The 25,629-nt window shown below is 46.7% G+C and overlaps 2 protein-coding genes across 2 annotated transcripts in view; one reads left to right on the forward strand and one right to left on the reverse strand.

Annotated features, from left to right (window-relative positions):
* Positions 1–16,321: 16,321 nt before the first annotated feature.
* On the reverse strand, positions 16,322–16,804 carry HRK (harakiri, BCL2 interacting protein; the record flags this gene model as incomplete). The annotated part of the gene is made up of 1 exon (XM_082007570.1): positions 16,322–16,804. One exon carries the CDS (start codon positions 16,802–16,804, stop codon positions 16,541–16,543), a length of 264 nt encoding a protein of 87 aa, XP_081863696.1. The 3' UTR covers positions 16,322–16,540.
* Positions 16,805–18,453: 1,649 nt separating this feature from the next.
* FBXW8 (F-box and WD repeat domain containing 8) overlaps positions 18,454–25,629 on the forward strand; it is a gene marked incomplete at its 3' end in the record, with an annotated part of 55,155 nt that continues 47,979 nt past the window's right edge. The window contains exons 1-2 of the mRNA XM_082007843.1: positions 18,454–19,093; positions 21,916–22,020. Coding sequence (XP_081863969.1) covers positions 18,794–19,093; positions 21,916–22,020 — 405 coding nt within the window. The 5' untranslated portion in view covers positions 18,454–18,793. The remainder of the gene's footprint in view (positions 19,094–21,915; positions 22,021–25,629) is intronic.

Consider the following 25,629-nt stretch of genomic DNA (forward strand, 5'->3'; position numbering starts at 1 on the left):
AAGAAAGCTGTCCTCCTCCGGCTCAGAGCGCTGGTGAGTTTTTTCATGTTAAATGGCCCTAGCTTTCCTGAATCTGTAACTTCATAGTATTACACTCTTGCTGTTATACTACCTTTGAGAACTCTTCCAAAACACTGCTTCAGAACCGCCTGCCCAGAGTTTATCTGGGGTTGGAGAAACATCGTTTCCCAGCAGCCATGTTTTTGCAATTGATTCCACAAATTGCACATGTTGCCGTCTTCATAAAATCTCAAGGAACTTGGGAAGGACCATGCTAGTGAAATTGGAAATGACACTTGCTTTTCTTGCGAATGTTTTTCCTCTTTAATTTTCATGATCAGACTTTCTGATTTCCCAGCCTATGGAGAGAGCAGTGGGAGGCAAGGAGGGATTAAAGTCACGTTTGATTTGACTAGGTGAAAAGTTGAGGTCCTGACCAAGAGCATCTCCCAGATTCAAGTGTATCTGCAATATGTTCCTCAGCACAGCCACTTGAGGCGAGGCTTACTGGCTATAAAACCAGCATCCAGAACCTGCCTGGGTCCAAAAACAGAAAAAAATGTGCTCAACGCAGCACCGAACCCATACAGCACTGTTGATACCAGAAATGCTGGGGCATCAGGATACAGGGCCCCCTGGAGAGACTAGGTTTAGTGATATTTATGAGCTTGAGGGCAGAATTATACAGAAGCAGCTGCATTGCTTCAGGAGCCAGCCTGGTTTATACACAAGCTGGATAATCCACCTGTGATGGTGGAGACTTGATTGTAACACCTCTGCTTCAGAAAAAGCTCTTCAAGGACGTACCTTGTACTGTTAACAGGCGAATTAACATACTTTATATTGCTGCATTTTCCATCTCTGCAGCAATATAAAGCATCTGAGGGTGCTGCAGTGGCACTTGCATGCAAATGGAGTTGCTGTTTGTTCGCTGGACCTTTCTCTTTCACTAAACCTCTGCTTTTTGCTGCACACCCAGAGAAGGTGCCTCATTAGGCGATTGTGGCATCTTCCATGCTCATTACTATGGAAATAGCCGTAAGGTTATAATCCCACTTGAGTGGATAATCAGGAAGAACTCTACCTGGGGGAAATGAGCCTATGTGTGTGTACTGGCTGCCGCCTTCCTCTCCTGCTGGGAAACTCCACAGGGAGAAGAATTAAAGCAAACAGGAGCTAATGGTAACAGGATTAAGGCTCAACATTTCTTTGGAAATAATAGTTAAGCATGGCTAGAGGAGAAATGATGAGAGGCAGAGCCTGAGCAGGGAAGATAGTAGTCCAAAACTGGCTTGAGAGATACAGGGAAGAAGAAGAGGAAAAGCTTTACTTTCCAAAACAAAGTGATTTGATTCTGGTCAAATGGATCCCGTGGAAGTGGAGAGCTAAGCCAAGGAATCCAATGGCTGTCTCCAATGGGAGTAGCCTTCTGGGGATGGGGGAGAGAGTTCAGTAAGGAAGGAAGCAAAGTTATCAGTGGGAATAAAAATGTTGGTATGTGCAATAGCCTGGTGTATTCACCCCGAAGAGGGAAGATTACTGATTCTGTGGGCAGGCGGTTTATGAAAGGTTTCAGCCTCAGTTTTCAGTGCAGTGCCAGTTAATCAAGGGGTTGGTGGTATCTGCTTTCAAAATGTTGGAAAAGCCACTTCTAATTCTGACTTTTTTTCTAAATGCTCCTGGAAAATGTCTTTGGAGAAGTGTATGAAAAGGCCAATATGAGCCTAACACCACAGACACCATTTGGTACACCGTTTGAAAATGATTTTTTTTAATTTGATGATAAGGCAATCACAGGGAAAGTACAGGGGATGATTTTTGCCATTCTTGTAGTCCTTTTTTTTTTTTTTCTTTATTGAATGAGCTTTCCCAGTTGTCAGTGTAAGAAAGAGGGGACTATCATCATCATATACTTGAAACACACTGCTACAGCCCAAGGACTCAGGCAGATCACACAGTAAGACTTCATACCAGCACACAGTGGAAGAATTGCCGTCTACCTCGGATGTTTTTGGTACCTATGTAAGAACCCCTGCACCAGCATCATAATTTTCTAAAGAATTTCTAATGATTAATTTTTCTTTTGCTTCATCTCAGTCATCCCTTCTGGATTTTTGCTTTCCCTCACTATAAGGCAGCGTTCTGGTCCCTGCACAGGCTCCTCTGGGGATGTGCCTCAGTGGTATCCGACACCCATGCGCAGGTAACCCGTTGCAGTTCTCCTTTGTCTCAAGAGAAATCCAGGAAAGCTGTTGTTCGGGTAACCTTTGAGACAGGCTTCTGTTGCTGCTCAGATACCTCGGTGACAAAATGCAGCACCGCGACCTGTACGTGAGGCCTTTGTTACGGGAAGAGCCCGTGTCTGAGAGGGTGCCTGAGACTCGGAGGGCCATCCAGCGCTCCACTTCTCCGTTAAAATTAATTAGTGCTAAACAGAAGGTGAAATTTTATGTTGTGGGTATTTATTCTACTGGAAGCATAACAAAGATCAGCTTAATTCCTGCAAGATTAAAGAATTTACTGCAGGCCACTATTACATAGCTGTTAGATTAAACCAGTATCCTTCAGTTGCTATTGTCCTGGGCTGGACGCTGTGGAAGAAACAGCTCTGTGCTGTTAGCCGTCTGTCAAACCCTCCCTCCTCAGGTAGGTTATGGTGATGGTTTTGTGAGGCAGAACGATTCTACCCTCTCCTAGAACCAGAAAATATCCAGGGGAAACTTCAGTTCTAAGGAAAACTGATGAGAAACTTGGGTTGATTTCTGTGGGAAAGCAGTTAGGGTTGTGGAAAGAAATTCTTCTCTCACATTTCAGAGAGGAAATAAAAACTGGAGCCTTGTTTTGCCATTGAACAGTTATTTTTCTTTTTTTTAATAAAGTCATTATAAATATGTACAAAGAGTCTCAGCAATATGAAATTCCTTTTACAAAAGAGAGAAGCCACATCCAACCATAAACAGGAGCCTTCATGAACTCGTATCAGCAGTGAGCACAGGCTTTGCTCTTGCTTTGGTGAGGGTGGAAACTTGCACAGTGACTCTGCAAGAGTTTACATCCAAATAGTACTAAATCGGTAATGTGCAAGGAATTGTGTATTCACCGCATTTCACCCATTTTATTCTGTTAGCAATGCACCTGGGAGCAGACTGGAAAATTCGCAAATGTCCTAAAGGACTAAAGGTGATGGGGAGATTTTTTCTTGTGATAAATTGTGGTCTTCAAATTGGTTGGAAAGGTTATGCTGTGAATACTCATGAAAACGAAATCCCATTGTAGCTGGTTTTGCTCTCTACTTAGATGGCATCTGTAACTAATAATGGATGTAACTAATAATGGCAGTTCAATACCCAGATGCTTTCCGTGAATATTTGTCAAGCTCCAAACTCACTGCCTGTGAATATTAAAAAACTTCTGAAATTCAAGTATTCATGCAGAGTGAATGCGGAAGAAGTCTGACCGGAGTTACATGAAAATTCACTCTTGTATTCAAATAAATAGTCAGAAAAAAAATATTCACCTGTTTTGTATTTTGTGGTTTTAAAATTTCTCTTGCAGATGGGGAATGGAAATTCTGCAGCTTTGGCTGGAGCAGTCAGCTCCAACCCACAACTGCTAAGAGCAGAGCTGTTGTTTTGGAAGACCTGCGGGCGGGAGTGCGTTTGGGGTATGTGCTGACGGAGATCCTGCTTATGCAGATGGCGCGTGATTCAAGCCAGTGGCATGGGCAGAGGGAAGAAGCACGGGAGTGTCTTTTGCTGGCAATGTGCTGGATCTACCTGTGCTGTGAGCAAAGACAGCCTTCTGAATGAAAAGGGCGTGCGTGTTCAGACAGGGCAGAGTTAGAAGATCAAGGCGGGAGCGGCATGCGAGGATTCCTCCCCTCTGTTCAGACTAGCTGAGGTACTAGCGTTTTCCTAAGGAGGACCAAGTCCCACGTTATTTAGACTTCCCTAGGCTTCTGGATGTTGAATTAACGTGGCCAGCGTCTCCTAACCTGTCGTACCGAGATCAGCAAGTTTAGCTCAGCATACAGCAAGTACACAACAACAGTGCCTTGCAAAGGGTTATGCAAGAATGAGGCTGATTTTGAAGCTTGGATTCAAAATTAAATTTGCTGTAAGCACATTTGCTCTAAGAAAAGTTGTGAAGATCTTGTTCACCTGCTTTGGAGGTAGAATATAGCCAGGAGGTTTTGACATGGACGAAATAAAAATGTCGGTCCAGGATTTAATGTGGAGCCACAGGTGGTTTGTTACATACCTCAGATTTCTGTTAAGATCATGGACAGATGTTTTAAAACCATTTGTAGGAAAATTAAAATTAAACATTAAGGTAGATGTGCTAGTCTGTCCTCATCGTGAACCATTTTGTACATAGCAGTGCAGTTTTTTAGAAGGGAAGGATCTTCAGTTTTGCTCCCCCATTCTCCCTTGCCGCCTGCTCCACTGCCCGCTCAGCCTACGAGGACAACGGCGGTGGCAGCAGGGAAAAGTGCCCGATTCCAAGGTGTATATGCAGACAGAAACTGCACCGGTTTAACCAAATCGGTTTGTAACCAATTTCATTAGAAGGTGCCGTTTCTGCTTTCGCAGTGGATTTAAGACCCTTAGAATTTTAGCATGATCTAGAAACAAAGCAAATTCACAAATCAGATTAAACTGATTTAACAAGTGTTACCGATTTAAGTACATTGCTTCAGTAACGGGCTTAGCTAAATTAGGGTAATTTCTGCATGCCTACATGCTCTAAAACAGAAGTATGATGGGTTTCTCATTCCTCACCACTGACAACTCATCGATTTGGGTGATTTGCTGTTTGTTTTTACTGGGTGATGCCTCTCCTGGGCACATGAAAGTGTATGACAGGAGGCCTGGTCCCATTCTGTATTTTTTTACCTACTGAAAATAATTCTAAGATAGAAGAGGAAGGAATCTGGAATTAACAGGCTCAATCCTGTCCCGGGCGTAACCCAGCTGTAGCGGTGAATTCCTAGAATTAATTTGGCCAAAGGACTTAACAGGCAGGGGGAGAAAAGCTGATTGGTAGTCCACACTAGACTGCTTTTTTAACTTGAAATATGAAGTTCCAATATGTGATGGGAGCTATCTTGGTAGAGTGCTGCTTTAAAAATTAATAAAGACTTCCCTCACAGCCACATTATGCGGCGTTCTATATAGACTATGATCTCATAACCTCCTCCTCTGGCTTGCACACGCACCGTCTGCTGAAACCTAAGATGAGGTCTTTTTTTTTTTCATTTAGAGAGCACTCCCCAGTCTTCATGGAGGCGCAACTGCGAAGCTAATCAAAATCAATGACTTCTTGGCTGCTGTTAAAAAAAAAGAGAAGCAAGAGAGAGAGGAACTGTGCTGGTTTCCCACCCATTAGTACGGTACAGAACCCCGCCACCATCTCACACAGCTGCTGCAATACAGTAAGAACAGCACTAGGGGAGTATACAGCATGCTTTCTTTTCCAATACAAACATCAACCGGGGTTAAATCAGGTATTTTAAAAAGGATAAAAACACCCCTTGTCAAAAAATGGAGGCATTCAAGAATAGCAATTGTACCAGAAAATGTAAGGCTTTGACAAATACATACCCTCTAAGAAGTAATTCGATTTATGTACAGTGAATGCTGGCTATAAAGTGCTGGTAAGCTGTTTCTCTAGCAAAGCTTGCTTGACCCAGCGATGAACAGATGAAAGTCTCCGAAACTTAACCCATGGCTCACACTAAACATCCAATTTAGAACTAGAAAACAGAAGCAAATCAGGATTAAAGCAGGATTTGGTGTCCTGGACCTGCTCTTGTTCACACTTGGGAAACACCATAGACTTGGTTGGTGTTTCATGAGAATAACGTAGCTTTAACATTTTTGCTGAATGCTGGGAACCACCAAGGAGGAGACGGCTCCCCTGGGAGTTCTGGGGTTTTGGGGTTTTGAACAGAAAAGCCTGTCTATGGTGGGGTAGGACTGAAGGAGATCAGCCAATCACACTTTGCTACCAAGGTTGGTCACTGCTTCAAGGGGCTTTCCCGAGGTGAGGACGCAATGGTAAGGACAGAACTTTCTTTCCTTCGCCCTTGCTGTGCTGTAACGTTTCAGGGGAATTGCCTCTTTGGGAAAAATGCTACAAGGAGTCTGAAGGCTGCAGATGAAACAGCCAGCGTGGCAGGAAAACCAACGGCAGCGCAAACTGCTCACCCAGAAGATGCAGGGGAAAATGGAATTGTGCATATTTGGGATGAGAAGTTAATTAAACATTCAGAACTCAGGAGCTAATAATTGTTAAAGGCGAGGGACATGTGGGAGAGCCCTCTCTCTTGCACTGTGAAATGTGAGCCCAGCTCCTGCGCCGGACGGGTTGTCACCAGGCTGCCTCTGTGTAGGTGGGGAGCAGGCGTGGGGTGCGGGGAGGTTGAGGAGGGGTGGAGGGAAGGCCTCCTGCGGGTTGCGTGCCCTCCATAGCGAAGTGACGCACCCAGTCTTCCTGATCAATTATTTTCTGTTCCAATTTGACTTGTGCACTACCGTACACCCAATTTCACCTCCTCGTTTGAGTCATTTGCAGAAAGGTGTACTTTTAAAGACTACGCCCAATGCAGCAGTCACTAATCCAGCACTTGCAACACTGCTGAAATCAGCCGAGGCTCCTCCTTTCGCTAGAAGGATTCTTACTTATTTCAGTAGGAGACTGAGCCAGGAAGGAGTACAGGATGCCGAGTATTACCGAGCATCAGGCCAGAAATGGTAGGAAAATGTTTTATCGGTCCCTGTGGTTCTGAGACCCTCCAAACTCTATCAATAGACAAACTACACTTAGCTACATGATCCCTCCCAACACTGCACATAATATAAAGTAGGGCAAGGTTATTCATTAGGAACAATTTGCTCTTTCAGCATAGCCCTTTCTGCTGTTTGTGAATTGACTTGGATCAATAATACCCATGAATATGTGTGCAGGGGCCCAAAACACATCGGTGAATATTTGATAAAGGGAGAATTTAGCTTTTAGATTGCTTAGAAACATTTCTCCTGCGGTAGTGAAAAATGCAAGGTTTGACTGGGACATAGTGGCCGCTCAGCATGTTCCTTGGCTGGGTGAGGGTTAGGAAGTAGTTTTAAAAGACAAGGAGCCAAATTTCCTTTGGAAATTGGGTTCTTAACATTCCTTCACGCCTTTGAAAATTTCCCCCTGACACGAGAGGGTCAATTTTCTGGTGCAAATATCTGAAGCTGGGAAAAATGTTTCTAAAAAAATGTGCATAATAATTACTGTAAATAACATCTGGAAGGTATCCTAAATCTGACAGGTAGTTTCGGCTGCAAGAAAAAAAGTGCTCAGTACTAGACTGAAAAAAGCCCTTTGAGTTCTAAGGACAAGTTCTCATGTTATCCCCTAGTCTATTGATTAGTCCAGACCCAGTTCTCTTCCCTGGTTCACAGGATTTCAGATTGCTTAAATCACCGTCCAGGGGAACACCCAGCTCCGGAGCTGTAGGAGGTTCTGCAGTAGCAGACTTTGACATGTACACTGCAGTGAAAAGAGCTGGTGTGTCTTTGCCGCCTCAGTGAACGCTGCTTCCCAAGTCCCAAACTGTCAAAAGAAAGAGAACTGCCCCAAGGAAAACTAGTTTTATAAAGTTCTTGGCTGGATTACTTGTTTTGTCTTAATTTATGCAGAGATTGAAAGAAAGAAAAAAATAGCACCTTCTCAACAAGTATTATTTTTTGCTATCTTGTGTATAAATATTAATAACCAAAATAGATTTTTCCTTGTCCCATGTTTCAGAACATCCTCTTGGGGAAACCGTAGCACCACAGAGAGGCAGTTTAGCCCCAGACAAATATTAAATGTAGCACCAGAGAAACTAAAGTCATAAGAAAAGCTTATCTCACCTGGTGCTATAGCGCTTAATATATACACACACAAACTGTCTGCTGTCCAAGCTGCTAAGCACCTGTCCCCCCACCACCACGGCTAGGACATGCCCATTTTGCAGCAAGTTTGGTCTCTCGAGATATTACTTAACTCTGGATGTATGGATTCTTTTTCATCCTGCTGCATTGAAAGGAACGTTTACGTTGCCATAAACAAGGTGCAGTGGAGAAAATGCTAGCGTTACAGCAAGGACATCACTAATCTTTTGACTCAGACTGCAGGAGCATGAATGCTCAGACCACCATCATCTACAAGGAATGTTGCTTACGTTCTCAACAAGGCATGCACGTTTTAACGTATGCATACAGGAGGGTTTACATTCTTCTATATATAAGCATGTATGTGTCTCTGTTTTGCTGCTGGGCCCTTGAACAGCTCCTTCCGTGCAAATCCTTCTTCACGTTGCCCAAAGCACTTCCAACATCTTCCACTTCTTTATCTCCACTCTTCACAGCTGCTGCTCAGGCTCTGGATTCCCTGTAGGAAAAGGGGAAACAATTTTCTCCAAGGGCACAGGGTTTTCTCCAGCCTAAGAAAGCAAAAGAATTGTGTTTGGTTTTAATTATATTGATGCATTGGTTACAATAAAAGCTTCTTTTAAATTTATGCTTCAACCCTCCTGCTAAATTTACTGACCAGGACCAGAAGAGGTATATAATTTATGGGGATGCTGGTTTTGTGGTTCAACACAACAGATTATGCCTTCATCCCTGTGCTATGATTTCTGGTGAGCTCTCATTTTGCAAGGCTCGTTCTTTTGGGTGCTCCATCTTCATTTACATCATGTTAGCAAAAATGTTAACTTTTAGGGAAGCCATTAATTTTGTTACAGGTAGGCAACGGGGTGCACTGGTATCACAGGAGACTGGAAGAACTCACTCATGCCTGGTTCTGCCACTGATTAGATTTGTGGCCTTGGGCAAACCAACTTCTTTCAGTTGCTGCTGTAAAATGAGGGCAGTAATAACTTATTTGCCTCATAGGTGGGCTGCAAGCCTTAATTAACAAAGTGCTCAGAGAAAGGCACCTATCTAAGTGCAAATTAGCAGGAGAGGTGCCCAAGGGGCATCTACTATGAAATTCCCATTTCCTGCATTTATACCTAGGTTTCTTGATACCAGCATTTGCTGGGGTAGATCCCATCTTGCAGACTGTGCTGTCTAGTTTGCAGAGACTGTGACAATGAGTGATCTTATAAAAACCTCAGTGGAGAAATCTCTGCCGGCCTTCTGGATGAGGTGATTTCACCCGGGTGGGAGAAAGGAGGGGGAGTAGCTGACTATGCAACTGCATCAGCTATGAAGTCAGAGTGTAATTAGGGCTGGCAAACAGCTTTGGGGCACATTCTGATCGGCGTTACTCCGATGCAGACCCAGAATCACTCTCCTTCCTTCTGTAATACTACCCTGTTTATGCCAGCGTGAGGGTTCTCACAATTCAGCGGCACCGCCTCCGAGATGAACTGAAACCTCCGCTGTGAGGAAAGCGGGGTAATTCCGGTACTGCAGCAGACTCTGAGTAACCTAGAATGTCTCTGGTTCCACCTCAGAAGATTTAACTGTCTCTGCTTTATCCCAGTTACCGGCAGCTGCTGCAGCTGCTGTGCACAGGACATGGCAATTACAGCCTCTCCCTCCTAGTTTACAATCTTGCTTTCTAGTTTTGAGGAATCCGAAGCAACAGTGAAACTAGCTTGACGGACTAAAGACAGAATGAATCATCTAGACCTGAAGCCCATTTTCGTTTGTCTTGCTGTGATCAAGGCTACCAGCTAGCCACACAGTTTCTATGGCTTCTGTACCTGCACACACAGAGACTTTCACACACTCTCTGGAAGTACTGGAGGTATTTTAAAAGGTTTTTTGCAGAGCTACTTAGCTTTGTTGTCAGGAGGTAAATAGGAAAGGTGTTCACTACTTGAGAAAGTATGAACATGATAATATCGGCTACACAAAATCAGCCAACAGAGCACAGACCGTCAATATGCAGCTGTCAATAAATAGCCCAGAGGTTGAAATTCGTCCCCGTTCAGGCTCCCAGCCTGCACGCGTGGGAGACAGCCCTTCCTGCAGCCCCGTGCTCCCACGCAGGCCTCCTGGGATCTCAGCCCGCCCTGGCACAACCGCACGCTCAGGTCTGGGCCAGCGCTGAGCATGGACAGACAGACAGCACCACGGCTCGCTCTAGACTTGTGAAACGTCTCAAGGAGGAGATTCTGGGCATCTGCATTTCTCACACAAGATGTCTTTATAGAGAGGTCTTCATAATTAACCACATCAGCACTGCTGGGGTGGGAGAGCAGGGCACGACCTGAGCTGCACGTAAAGTACTGACAAACGGCTGGTGATATGGAGGAAGAGCCTGTGATGCAGCTCCTAACACTCAAAGAGGCAAGGTATTCACTCAAGTTACACGGAATAAAGACTTCAGGAGCTGATTAAATTATTTCCTCCAAAGAAAAAACATTTAATCCTTATTTACAATTTCTCCTGTAGTAGCACTTCCAAATGCCAGCTACGAACCCTTGTCCTACTGTGCCACCTATGGCCTGCAACAGATCATCCTTGGTGTCATTATATTTTACAAACTGTCTCTCTGTGTCACTCAACGTATAGAAAATCTTTAAAAACCTGTAAAAGTTGATAAATCCTAGAACTTCTTGAACTCCGAGTGATAAATCTGCTCTGGGGCAGGCAAAGAGCTCAGCGCAATGTTTATGCATCTCACAAGCCCTATTCTAAGAGCTTAAATGGCTCTTAAGTTTTGCATCAGCCTCATGCTGGCCTTCTGCATAAAGGTGAATTTCATGGAAAGAATAAAAGAGAACCCCAGAATCCTGGCCTTCAGCCCATCTTTCAATAAAACAATTTTGAATATCCTAGGCTGTGTTAAAGCCATTTCTGGGTGCATATTGGCTGCATTGCCAGTATCTGACTCATTAATGGAGTATACTTTGAGCCAAATTCTGATCTCATTTACAGCATTGTAAATCCAGGGCGACCCAATTGACTTCAGTGGAGTTACTCCAAATTTCCCACAATAGGCACTCAACAGATAGATCAAAATTTGGTACTCCAGGTCTGAAAAAGGCTGAGGAAAGCCAAACTACATCCCATTTGTAATACTGGGGTGGATAGTAAGTTGGAAAGAGTGCCAGCATATCCCCCCTGCAGAGCTGCTGAAAATCGTTTATTTTAGGTGTCGTTCTTATGATGTTGAAACTTGGGGAGGGGGGGGGATTGCCCACTACTATCAAAATTTTTCCTTTACTTATAAAAAAAAAAAGTAATTATAGCTGTGTTCCTATATGAAAAATACAGTGTCTATTGAAAACGTGGATTGAAGGGATAAAGAAAAAAAATCACTTGCTTTGAAATTTTTCATGGGAACCAACATTCCTTTTGGTGACGTATCCCCCTCTTCCTGGTCATTTAGGGACATGCAGATTTTGCTCAGAAAGTTGCTCTTCTTAGTTGCACCTATTAAGCAATAAGGTTGTGAGATGACAAATCATGTTGGCTGATATTTGCAAAACCATCTCAGCTCGTCTCAACACATCCCATTGCTTTTAACAGATACGGGCATCTCAACTGCTTAATTACTTTGAACTCTGCAGCCTTAAATTCTACAGTTTTATCACACAGCTTGGTAAACTGGTGTTTACCAAGAAAAAGCAAGCTGCTCTTCTCGGGGATGCTGAGTAGGATGGGCATGAAATGACTCTGGTAGGGGGTCCCTAGACTCATGTCAGCATTTCTTTGACTAATCTTTATTCAGAGACAGGACACAAAGCCATGCTTGGGTACCACCGGCATAAAGCCATAGGAGGATCTGAGCTCACATCCCCTAAAGCAGTTGGCAAAAGGAGTTCTGCTCACGGCTAACGTGTCAGCATGTAACTTATTGATTTAAATGGATTACACAAGGCAATTCAGTTGGCACATGTTCCACTCCTAATAAACAAAATAACAGTTATTGATATATTTAAAGAAAAAAAAATATTCAAGGGCTTGGAAAGCTTGAGGTAGGGACAAAACGAGGCGCTCTCACTTCCTTCCTCACCCAGCAGCAGGTTAATGAGAAAACAAGGGCTGGGCAAGAGCCCTGTCAAATTCCCAAGCAGCCGGCATCCGTGTACACTCACACTTCATTAGCATCTCTGTGGGAGACAGAAGGGTAACTTGGAAGACCAGAAAACAATTAGGAGGTGGTTTGAGAGGTAAGACGAAAGGAGAACTACTAGGGAAGAACTTGGAAGAACAGTGTGTCAGGGAGATCTTAGTACAGGAAGATCAAGGGACCCAGACAGGGGAAAAGAAATACGTTGGGGCTCCCATCTTGCCACACCGAAGTGGCCTGCTTGGCCGTAGCCCACCTGCAGAAAGAGGCATTTCTGGACCACTCTTTATTCCTGAATACATTGCTGCTTGTTTATCGTGAAAGCTAATATTGAAGGTTTTCCTTGTGCAATTCAGCTGTGAAGTTGGGGCAAAGGGTGTCGGGGACCTTTGGCATTTTTCAGTAGGATGCTTGCCACTAGGAAGAGCGGGCTCCTTCTGCCTAAGTTATCCAGGAGGATAAACAACAGCGCTTGCCTCTGTGTCAGGGATGCATATGGAGTGCAACACGCTGAATGTTTGTCGTCATGCAAAACCGCAGCTCACTGCTGAGCTCGTCAGCTTAGTCCTGCTGTAGCTGCACTGCCTCTGGTCCTTAATTTTCTTTGCACTCCTGCACAGCTCAGTGTGACATCTCCAGAAATCTTATCAACCCAATTTTAATACAGATAATTAACTGCACTGAGACTTTGGACAGAGTGGCTCTGCATGAACCTTGCAGCAAACAGTGGGGGGAATTACTGGCAACACAGTGGGCACAGAAACCAGGCTGGTGAAGCTGGCAGGGACAAGCAGGGTTTGATTTTAATACACTGCCACTTCTGAACTAATAGAGCGAAATACAAGGGACATTATATGCCAAACTGGCACATGACAACTATACTTCATGCCCTGGCTGGATATTTCAAGGTGATGTCAGATTATATATTATAAAACTGCCATTTGCAAAGCATTCATCCCCAAATCCATGGGTCCACAGATACGAGAAGTTGGTCACATGCAGTGGCCCTAATCCTGCTTTCACTGGCATCACCTGGGGGCTGTGAGAGCAAGAGAAGTTCCCTGGTACACAGGATTATTCCCTGAGCTGCACTGTTGTGCCAACCCACAAGGACCTGAGGGAACAACTACCAACCGTCTTCCTCCGAAACAGTAGTACACTCATGTCAGCCAATGCAAAATGCTATAACCACTGCAAAAAGCAGCGGGCAACTCAAGTAGTAACCCAAGCTGGAACTGGCCTTTTTCTCTAACTTCTCTGCTCCTTCTGTGACCATTAGATCGCAAGACAAATGCTGACTTTGCAGCACATTTATTAAGTGTATAAGTTACTCTCCTCTTATGAGCTGTTCCATGAAATCCCAAGATCACAAGTGCTCAGCACCTCGACTTCCCATCTTGTTGCAGAGCAATATTATCACTGCAGAGCGTCTCTGAGGATGGCAGAAAAATACCTATTTTGTTCAGAAATAGTCTACTGAGTTAATAAAACACTGCTGTCTTACCACATCTCTAAGCCTAACCCAGCTCACTGCACTATCACTTGGGCTCCGAGACACTGCAGATTTTCAGATACCTCCACTGGCATGAGCAAATTACTATCCAGGAAGAATAGGAAAGAATCTTAATGGCAAAAATAACCCAGAAACTGAGGTGTAGATGATCTATTTAATTATTCTGGGGCTGCATTGTATTTTCACCTGCAGCCTCGTCACTTGTGCCTTGGCTTGCCAGGAGTTGGACAGGTCAGTCCGCTGCGCATAGGGGCAACCAGGAGACTGTTACTAGCTTGTTATTCTTCCGTATCTGACCTCTTTATCCCTGAAACTGCTTCACATTGAGGATCTTCTGCTTCACACAAGGATCTTCCTTTCAGAGACTTACATTTGTATTTGTGTCCATGAAGCCCCAGAGCATTTGGAGGCAGCTCAGCACGTCCTGTCTGCAGCAGCCTTTGAAGCTGCGAGGAAGGACTGTGCATGCCGAAGGAGCTCGCCTCGGTTGTGTTGAGGATCATGCTTTGCTTTTCTATAGTGTCTTTATCAAAGCAATTTATAAGCAACTGGTTATTGTTGGACCTGAAGTGCAGAAAGCCAGATAGAGGTGAGGGATCCACAGAGTCAACAGCAGAAGAGATCGGGAAAAAAAAATAGTATCTATCTGCCTAACTAAAGCTATGCAAAGTTTCACAAAAAGTAAAAATCCAAACAGCTTCGGCCTCCTGGGATTGCCAGGAAGTCTGAGCTGAGTGTGTGCAAGGATCCACGGGGCCAGCGAACAGGCTCTCTCTGCCAGCCCTTCTCACCTGCCACCTTCTCTACGTGGGATGAAGTCCCAGACTGGGCAGGGAGGAGTTTCCCTGGGCTTGTTAGAAAGAAAAGAACATCTGAGACACTAGATAAGGGAGATCACTGCGGTGTCCCTTGGATTTCAACTTTTTTTGAGCCCAGAAAGGCAGGCAAGTCAGACGTGTGGGTTTGCTTCCAAACACTAGAAGCAAACTTGCCACAAACTGACAGGAAGGGAAAGAAGATCTCTAAGCTCTGCTCCTATCCATAGTCCCATGTCTCTAACCCCTGCCACACACCACTAGCATTCTCCAAGGGCTTTGCTGGGCACAGCTGTGCAGACACCATCCCAGATGATTCTATAGAAATTGAGGCTTTGATTCATCAAAAAGAGCAGTTTTGTTCTGTTTCAGTTTTCAAAGAAATCTTTCCAAAGGTAACCAGCTGAACCTGCTGACAGAGGCAGCAGTTGTGGCTCAGACAGACACACAGCAATGTCCCCCCCACCCCGACCATACACACTGCATACACATGCGCGCGCGCAGTGCAAGCATACGTACGTGCTGGAAAACCTTACTTTTAAACTCTCTTGAAAACCATACTTTTTCCCACATTATACATAGGTACCTGACTGTACTTCCTGCACCTAAAAAGCATGCAAGACATTTTGCCATACAAGACCCGATTCCTGAGAGACAATGTCTGGCCCAAGGGTTGCAAACAGCCCAGTTAAACTGAAATTGTATGAGGTCAGCCCAGTATTGGTGGCGTTTTTCAGCTGCTATATTTTAAGCTCTTGTCTAAACCTTATCTGAGCTGGTGGGATACGAGTGTACACTGAAAGTTAGACATGCACTTCAGGTCTTTTCTGAACGTAAATAGACATTGGGCGACATTCATAGACATAAAGTGCCCAAAATATGACCCCTTGCTCCTCACATCTGTGGGGAGAAATCGATGTCCCAAAGAGCACTTCACTGCACCCAAAATCCCTGAGGTGACCCCACACACACTCAGATACTGCCCTAGGCTGAAGCCTCACATTTTAAGATACTTGGAACAATTACTGCCCCCACCCCTCCCTTACAAGGGCTGTGAGCAGCTTCTTCCCCAAGTCTTGATCCCTGTGAGATCCCTGGTGCTCCTAGGGCAAAGGGTGCAGAGCTGCCCCCACCAGCCCAGGAGGTGTCACCAGGATGACAACGAGGGTTACAGGACCAGGCACGTCCCATTTCCCTGCTGCTGGTTTGGCTCTGGAGTACAGTGGGGGTTCTCGGAACCAGCAATAACTGGGCTTGGATGCTTTTCCCTGGATAGTGACTTGGAACTCACCTTGGGGAAAGCCTCCGGCACCAGGCAATGCATCATCCAAAACACAGAGCCAGGCACAGCCAGCCAAAGTCCCAGGCTGTCCAGTTGGATGGTCCTGTGGTGACATCCCACCACCCAGGGACCCTAGCAATGGCTGCCCTGCAGCAGCCCATGGGTCTGAAGCCCACCAGGGGATCACAGGACCCAAGGAAAGTTCCTCCACTCACATGAGGGCTGAAGGCTCAGCACGCATGGGGGCACGGCTGGGCCAGGAGGCTGCGAGCATCCTCCATCTCCCAGGGCCGGCAGCTGGGGCAACGCGGGACCTGCTCCAATCCCCCCGAGCTGCCGCTGGCCTGCTGGGGCCACAGGCTCACTCAGTGCGGGCACGGAGCTGAAGCTGCCCTGTGATAACATAGAGGACCCGGGCCGAGGGGGAGGCGCAGGGCTGGAAGCCGTGAAAGTTTGGGGAAGGAGAAAGGGGTCGTTTGAGGGGTCCTGGGGGAGAGAGAGAGGAAGGAGAGGAGGGAGAGGGGAGAGCAGAGAGAAGAGGTCGGTGCGATGTTAGCTCCGGTTCCCGCAGCCCGGGGCTCCGCGCGCTGCCGCGGCCGCCATCAGCAGCCGCAGCCCCGCGGGTACCGCGGACAGCGCGCTCCTCAGGGCCGGGCCCCGCACCGAGCCGGGCCCCCGGGACGGACCCTGCCGGGCCGGGCCACAGCACACCGCGCCGCACCCACCTCTGCCCTGCCGCACCGCCCCCGTGCCGAGCCCCGGCGGCCGCCCGGCCGTCCCCGCCGCCGCCTCCCCGTCCCCCGGCGCGGTGCCGACCTGTTGCGCGTCCCGCCTGCTCCCCGCTCCGGCCAGCGCCCCTCTCGCCTAGAGGCTCCTCCTGCGGATCAGCCAGGCCAGCGCGGCCGCGGGCGTGAGGGCGCACAGCAGGCACACCACGGCGGCCAGGCGGCGGCCGGCCGAGGGGCCGCGGCCCCGCGCCTTGCGCCGCGTCGCCCGCTGCTCCAGCTCATCGCCCAGGCGGCGCAGGCGGGCGGCGACCAGGCGGGCGGCGGCCGAGGGCCGTGCGGCGCGGCCGGGGCTGCAGGGGCAGGGCGCGGGGGGGCCGCCGTGCAGCGCGCAGGGGCACATGGCTGCGCCGCCGCTCGCCGCCGAGTGCCGCGGCGTGTGCGGGCGGGCGGGCCGGGGCGGCGGCGGGCGGGGGACCGGGGGTTACATCATCCCCCGCGGGGCGGCGCTCGGCCGCGGGGAGCGGGCGGGGGTGGGGGGGGGACGGGGACGGCGGGGAGCGGGGGGGGCAGCGGGGCGGGTGGGGGGCGGGTGGGCGAGGGGCGGGGAGGGATGGGGGGACTCGAGGGGAACGGCGGTTGCGTGGTGGGACGTTTTGCTGTCTAGGGACGGTGTGGGAGTTCGATGGGACAGCGTGGGATGGAGGGGGGCACGGAGGGGCTTGCACTGAGCCGGAAGGGATTTCATCACCCAAGGCGGTGCTGAGCCTGGAAATCCCATTTCTGGCGGCCGAGGCAGGGGTGAAGCCCCCAGGGGGACGGGGAGTCCCCTCAGCCGTCACTGCACAGGAGCAGGGCTGGGACCCCTCAGGCTGGACTCCCCACCACACATCAGCCCTGGGATGGCAGCGGGGGCTCCCTGTGGGGCAGGAATCACCCCAAACTGGCCCATTTCTTTCCCGGTTGGCAGATCCCACCTCCTCAGCAGATCACCCTGGTATTGCAAGGGGGTCTAAGGAGACGCTCCTGGGCCTCACCTTTTTCCCAACCCCAGAGCAGCCCTGCATCCCACTACAGGGGAAACTCTTGCTCTGCAGCCCGTCTGTTTGCAGGGCTCACCTGCAAACAGGTATGCACCCTGGAGAGATCCTCCTCCAAGTTCAAATTATTGTTTTGTAGGGAAAACAAATCTGTTGTGGGGTTTCTACATACAGGAACTCCTCCTCAAAAAAATGAGGTAGTTCAGGTTTTTCCTGGAATCCAAAATGCCTGTTTGCATCCATTAAGTTGGGTTTTGTAAACTGCATGGGCAGCAACAAGCTGCAAAGGAGAAAAACCAGCAAGTGGGCGCTGAGGGTGCTGAATGGCAGCAGCCGGTGGCGGACGCAAGCATGGAAGTACATTGGCACAAGCTGCTGCAAGGGCCATGCATTTTAGCACATTCACCAGTGCCCAGTGAGGACCAGCTGTTTGACTTAAACATGGACAAATATCGCTTACCTGTTTTATTTATCCAAGCGCTCCACAAAAGTTACGCTGAAGACTTGAATACTTGCGGCCTTTCCACTCCTCTGGGCAGCTGGACTGGCTGAAGCAATAGTAGCTCCATGGCTGTGTTTCAGCTGTTGGGTTTAGCCATCGTTTGAAACGCAGGCTTTAAGCAACAAGGTGGATTGATACTGGAGAGGCACGGAGTAAATGTCATCTCCTCCCCAAAGCACCATGAAAGCAGCAGCTCTGGGGCTGCAGCAGCTGCAGAAGGAGGTGGGCAGGATTCGGGGCACACCAAGCAGCGCAGCACATCTTCCCCAAAAGGTGTAACAGGCATGGCGCGGGGCAGGACCACCCCGCCCACCGGCTCCAGTTCACACTTGGCCAACAAAATGGGTGGAAGCAAATGGACTGACCTGGGCCCCATCACCCGGTGGCAGAGCAACCACACCTCTGCACCTCCTCTGTGTGCAATAGCCCACTCTGTGGTGTCTCTTCTCCTTTTCTGGGAGCAGCTTTTGCCCCATGAAGCCACACGGGTGGCCTTGGCTGGGAGGCAGCTGAGGGCTTCCCAGCAGAGCCCAGGCCCAGGGCGCCCGCACAGGACACTGCCCTCGCCCCGGCCCTTGCTCAGCCACTAGCGGCTTTCCAAGGCCGGGCCACTGCTGGGCCGGTGGTCCCCTAGCCCGCCAGCCCGCCCCTAGAGCGCTCGACGGGCGCGGGCAGCCCCAGCAGTTACACCCGCCTAGGGCCCACAAAATGGCGGCCGGCAGCCCCTGTCAGCCAGGCCCCGGCCCGCCCCGGCGGCTGTAGGAACCTTCGCGCGGCGGAACGCGCGGGCGCGGGGGGCGGTTTCCGGGCCGGGCCGGCGGGAGGCTGGGCTGGGCTCGGCCCCGCCGCCATGGCCGAGGGCTCGGCGGAGCTGGAGCTGTTCCGCCGCCGCTGGCGGGAGGAGCTGGCGGGGGGCGCGAAGCGGCGGCGGCGGGAGGTGGCAGCGGAGCCCGCGGCGTGTCTCGAGAGCCGCCGCAGCGCGGAGCCGAACGAGCCGGGCTACTTGGCACTGGCCCGCGGCCTGCTGGACGGCGGCGCCCCGCCCGCCCCGGCCTGCCGCAGCCCGTCGCCCGCCCGCCCCGCCGAGGAGCCCGTGGGAGACGGAAACGGCGACGGCGACGACCTGCTGGGACAGCTCATCCGGGACCTGGTAGGGCTGCGGCGGACCCGGGGCTGCGCTCGGCGGCCCTGGCGCTCTGCTTCGGGGTAGAGGCCGGGGGCGAGGCGTGGAAGGGGTCCGCGCGGGTGGGAGCTGTGGAGGTTTATAGCTGGGGCCGTGGCGGGGTGGGGAGCGGGGCCCATCTGCGCCTCGGCTCTGGGATGGGGTGAGCAAGGGGGGGTGCTGAGTTTTGGGTTCCCGTGGGCCTGTTTATAACCTCAGCTTCTGAATATATTTTGTCTTACCAGGTTTTAACCCTCCAAAGTCTACTTTTCGTCCTCTGAGATTTTTTTTTTTCCTCTTAAAAAAGATTTTTTTTGCTTATTCAGGCTGTTTGATGCAGGTGCGGTAATTAAGGATATCCTGCCTTGTGACACAGCAGTGTAGTAAGAAAACAAGTCTTAATTCTTTAAATAAAGGAGTTAATTTGGAAATAGTTTTAAATACAGTTCTGAACCAGATAAAAGTTATTTTGGTAAGTCCTCTAAATGCAATAGAGATTTTATTTACAGCGTAGGAAAACTTGGGGGGAAACCCATTTTCTTGCTTCTTACTAACCTAACTATGACTAATTACTCTTTGCTTATAAAAATTAAAAGGAACAGATTAAATTTCTGTCTGCAAGGCACAAATTAATCCATTTACAGAATTAGTGCTCCATTAGCACACAGGAGCCCAAATCTGTCTCAGAGGGGATGGTAGTATTTGAGTTTTGGATTCATTCCAGTAGACTTAGACAGGCTGGTGCTGATTTAACATTACCGTTTCATCTGCAGCAGTGAGCACTGTACTAAAGACGAGCGGCCTGAATTTTTGGGATGTAGGAAGGGAAGACCTTGATCTGTCTCTAATGTTAAGGTTGCATTAAATGGAATTAATATGAGTGATTGCTTGTGCTTTGTCACAAGCTCATGCTTACAGTTTGACTATAAATACTCTTGCAGATTAGTTAAAAGTAATCTGTATAGCTGGGGGTTTTTTGGTTGTTTTTTTCCCACCTTTTTTTGTGAGAGAGCGGTCAGTCTTGACTGTTGTGTCTGTACTGGTCTGTAGGCAGTCTGTCCTTCTGATGATACCTTTGGGTACATGCAGACAGACCAGGTTCTGCTGGTTGGACGTGAGTCAGCTATAGTTTAGAAGCAATATATTCATAGTGGTGCTTGTGCCTGAGCTCGTAAGCCTACAGCTAAAAAGCCTTGCCGAATGGCTCATTGTTTTTATTTTTGTTTGGGCAGCGCGTTGCTCTAGAATGGTTATGCGGCTCCAGGATTCCAGATGGTTCACATCTGGCCACGTTGAGGTCTGTCTGCGTGTGGCCACGGAGATGTGCTCTCAGAGTTCCTTTTTTTTTTTTTTTTGGGTGTCCACGTTGGAAATAGATGCAATTTAAATCACATGAAAGCAAACAATCTTCTTGCAAATCCACAGCAGAGAGTGGAGCCAGTGGCCCTCATGCAGAGGGAAAGGAAAAGGAGCTGTTTGCGCAGGAAAATTGCGCACAAGGAGGGAGGGGAGCAGGAAGGGTGGCCACAGGTCTAGTCTGAGTTAACTGTAGAACAAGTGCGAGCTTCCAGTGTTTATAAACTGGTGCTGTTTTGCTAAAAAGACCTCATGGGAATATTGCCCGTATTTGTGCTGTCTAAATACTACATATCTAGTGTAGAATACCTTTTGCATTAAGCACTTTCACACAACCAGTTCTACAGTAGTTCTCCTGTGTAACTGTGCTTTAAATAAACCCAGCATTGCCGGCTTTTGCCACTTCATTGGCACTGCAAAGTGTCCAGGTTTAATTAGCAAGGAGTAGTTGTAGAAGAGACCTACAAAGAAACAAAGGTATCAGGGCTAGACAAGTGCCAAGAGGCAGGGGGTGATTTGGGGTCTGCCTGACTTTCTGTCAGCAAACAGTGGAGTCAGGTTTTAGCTGAGCAGCTGATTTTGTGCACGGGGGTTGATCGAGCATGATCAGGTGTTTGGAGAGCAAAACTTCAGAATGGGTGACATAGAAATGGTCAAAATGGGCTGATTTTGCTCTTGCTATGTTATATATAGAATAAAAATTTGGACTATCCAGACAGAAATGAGGTAGAGGACAAATCTTGATGCAATAACCGTAGGAAGATGATTTAATAATTATGTAGTTAAAACAAACAAAAAGCCCTCTAGGAAGAATATAAGTGCAGCATTTAGCTGTTAGATAAGTGATGGATTCTTTGGTTTTAATTTTTTTTTAGATACTTAATCAGTTAAAGCAGCAACTCTTCAAGCATATTTCTTATTAAAAAGACATTTTTATGTTACTAATGAAAGAAGCAGTAGACTGTAATGTCTTCTCCATTGAGTTTTATATCAAAATAGTAATTCATTTTCCATCATCTGTATTTGAAATCTTGTAAGTGAAATTAATATTGGGCATATGTCTTCAAAGTGCTTACTTGTGTGGTCTTTTTGGCGCTGAAACCTTAGGGAAACTTTTCTACTGGAACTTGTGTCTTGCTTTTCTGTGCCATCTGACTATGTAAGCCTTACAGTTCTCCACAATTTGCTTTTTAGCTCCACTTAGCCTTCTAATATTCTTTATCTGATATGACTTGGAGAGAGCAAAGAGTGGCTTGGGCACAGTCATGCTGGCGTGATCTGTCTGATGTTGTGCCGGTACGGGATGGCGAGGCAGAATTACTGCTGCCTTTTGTTATGGAACTGTGATGGCACTGAGGCTACAACGTCTGTTCTTTGTACTGTGGTAACTTTTGCTACTATCTAGCTGTGCATCAAAAAAGCCTAACAAATTATTTTATTTTTATTCTTTTCAGAATGAAATAAATGAGGTTCCTTTCTTTGATATCCAGCTGCCTTACGAACTGGCACTGAAGATATTCCAGTACCTGGGCAAGACTGAATTGGGAAGGTGTGCTCAGGTAAGTGCTGCTGACAGACTGCTTCTCTGATACCGCATAAAATTGGCCGATGTATTCAAGAAACAGTCAGGCACCTTGATGTGGGGAAGATGTGTTGCAACCCTAGTAGCTCAGCTGATTGTGCTTTTACTTATTGGAAATACTTCCAAAGCTGAATATTGAAAAAATAATAGTAAATGAGCTGGATTTATAGCTTGCAGTTGAGTAGAGTTAAAGAAAACATTCGTGGCTTGGACATTAAGTGAAGCCTTAAAATTTAAAATAAATACTTGCGAAGATCTTTTGACTCAAGTGAATGTGTTGAGAAAGGAGTGAGTGTCTTGCTGCAATGTTTACAGCTCGGCGCTTTACAGTGCTAAGGGCATGGCAACAAAGCTGTTTCCCCCCATTTTTCAGTATGTGATTTGAACCATAGAAATTGGGAGTAGTAACTTGTCTGTAGTGATTCCATGTGAAGCTAAATGATACCAATTTCTGCCCTGCCCCAGCAAGGGGTTTATGTTTTTCTTTGGTGATACTTTAAGATAATGCTTTCACCAGTTTGTACTCAGACATGGTCCTTACCTTATGTGTGGTTGTAAACTGCCTATGTTAGTGAAGCTACTTGAAAAAACACACACACAAACACCTGACTACACTTAGGACTCTTCAGGCCACACTACTAAAGGAGCCTCTGTCTCCTTTCTTCAGACATTGAGTGATGAATCTCCTCTCTGAATGAGTCTCAAAAGCAAAGTTAATTGGTAAGTGCCAGTTACCTTGTGAAATAAAGTAGAATATTGTGGATATTGCTTGCCAGCTTCTCCCATGGCCACTATTTAGAGTTTCCGGCTGGTGTTCATTGAACTACTATGTACAAAGCCCATCTTGCAACTTCACAAAAATCCAAACAAAACCATTCTTTGTGTTACACTTGAACCATGCCCTGGACAGTTTGTCAGAGAAAGAAATGTTAACCTGTAAAAATTGAAAAGTGACAGTCAGGGTATAGCTTTCTTGTGGATGGTAAACTTGACACAAGTATTAGCCAAATGGCACATGCATTGAAATGAAATTGGGCTTTTAATGTTCAGTATGAGCAAGTGGTAGTGTTAAATAGCTACAGGTGGTTATTGCTTAAATCTTTGACTTGCTAATGCCTTTTAGGAACAAGGACTGTTAGAAGAAAAATAAATCCTCTTGCAGGGCCTCTGTTGCAGAGGAAAAAAAATTCTCTAGGATTATTCTTTGGTGCTGTCCAGGAGACGGAAGCTTTTGGATATGCTCGAGTTTGTCATTTGAGGTAGAGCTATAGGATCAGTAAAGGCCATGAAATGGAACAGGATTGCATTTTTGAAGTGGATTACTTTAAGATTATTCTTTCTCTGTTTTGTTTTTTTTCTTCCTTAGGCATGATGAATTTACCTCATGGTGTAGTAAAAAGATTGTCTGATGAAGGGCTGCTCCTTTTCTCTGCGCTTGGGTTGCACTTGATTTCTCTTTCACTCGCTTTGGTTTTTTAACTTGAATCTGTTCTCATAAGATGTGTTTAACACTGAGAAAATTTTCCACATTTCTCGTTCGCCTTCTAAGACAGAGTCAGTTGATCCTACTCACCAGCTGACAGGTAGCTGAGCAAATGCCCAGAGTTTTACAAGGCTTTCCAAATGAGATGAATACCCAATGCTTTTAGTGCAGAGCTGGCTTCTTTTTAAGTGTTCAAATAAAATGCAAAGCAATAAAAATAAATACCATTTTCATTTTTCTCTTGGTGATTTTGTTTTTGAAGGGGGGGAAGCCCTCTTCTGTGAAATGGAAAGCCCTGCTGCTTTACGGTGTTATCTTAGAAAGGTTTTTTTATTAAGGCGCCTTGGGATTTTAGTGAAATTGGGCCAGTTAGTGGAATTGGCATCATGAACTATGTGAGTGCCTTTGGAGAAAACCTGTTTGCTTAGTTCTTTATGCCAAGTTGGTAACCAACAGTAAAGTAGCCTGACTGTGGAGCTTCTTTGAGATTTAATCACACCACAGACTGCTCTGGAGACCTTTAATTTCACCCTGATATTTCCCCCTCCCCCTCTTCCCCACAGCTTTTCTTTGATTTTTGGAATAAGTCCTATAAAACACAAACTATCTGTATGGCACTTGAAATACGAAAGCCATGTGCAGCACGTAAATTATGGCGTCATCAGTTCCTGAGCTCTGTTGCGCTCGCAATAGTTGAGTGATGTTCAGTAGCATCCAGCAGACCAATCCCTATTGATATCCTGCTTATAATACAAGGAGAAATGTATCCAGGACTTAATGTCTCAGCAAACCAGTCCAGAATAATGGCAAAATTTTCCCTCTGCTTTATGCCAGACCTACAAGCAACTTTTGATTCTGTTCTGACCATTGAAAGAAACGTCTATGCTATAAGCGACTCGCTTGTGACTTCTGTGATGAGGGGTTTGAGAACAGTCAGTCCTTCCTCCTGGTCATGATGTAGAGGGAAAAGAAAAACAATCACTTGGGACGCCAGAAGTATGACAAATTGAAATGCAGTAGAAGTTCTTGTGTTATTTGGGGCTTTTACTGCAGACATCTGCAATTAACTTCACTCACGGCCTGAGGACCTGGCCTTTAAACTCTCAGATTTGTGATAAGGTGGTGTGTCTAGTCTATGAATTTCTCATATACTTACAGTTGTTACTGCTTTCTAGTAAATACTAGGGACTGCATAAATTGCATTTTGCAGCGTGAAATACTTGACAGTATGTACTGAATTTCAGCAATGCTAAGGTAGTTTTATTTCTGGATGGATCAGTGGACAATTGCCTTGAACTGTTAACATTTTCATCTGAGAGGTGGTTTAGAAATGTTTGCCAACACAACAATTGTGTATGTATCTAGGACAAGGGAGACTGTTTCTAGGAACTTAGGAATGAATTATCTTGCATAAATCAGGAAATTCAGAAGCTTGCTTCTAGAGCTTCTGGAGTTGTCAAACTCTTAGGCTTTTAGTGTTTATACACTTAAAAAAAGAAAATCTCATGTATTTTTTGAGCATGCTTTTGCATCAAGGCTGTATATGGGTAAAAGTAGGCATCCATCCTCCTCATAGTTTAGAGATAGAGCTGAGAAATGGATGGATAAGGATGTCCTGGGCTCAGGATAAAACTTTAAATAACATTATAGCTGTGAGTTGAAAAGATGAGCAGCTTCCACCTGGTAAATATGCATCTGAATGACTTTGGATTAAATATTATTTGCTGCTACATATTGTACTGAATTGGAAGTTCGGGTACTTCTAATTGAGGCCCCTGGCTTCAGTGAATGAACGTTGAATATGTCTTTGACTAGGAAAGAAAATAAACTTAATGAAACAAAGACAGTTATCAGATGGAGAGGGATGAATAAACCTTCATTGGGATTTGAGCCAGTTGATTTAGTCAGGATTAGAAGAAATTTAGGATTTGATGGAAGAGGTCGGGGGTTTTATTTTTTTTTTCTGGGGCAGGGGAGGGAAATCCCCCAAAGGCAAAACCAAATGGCAAAACCTGTGTCAGCGAAAGCCTTTGAAGTCCTTCAGAACATTATTACTTGCTGAACTATAAGATATAAAACTATTCCTGTGTGGAGCTCAAGGGA

The sequence above is a fragment of the Phaethon aethereus genome (genome assembly GCF_964289735.1).
Source record: "Phaethon aethereus genome assembly, chromosome: 17".
NCBI classification, from domain to species: domain Eukaryota; kingdom Metazoa; phylum Chordata; class Aves; order Phaethontiformes; family Phaethontidae; genus Phaethon; species Phaethon aethereus.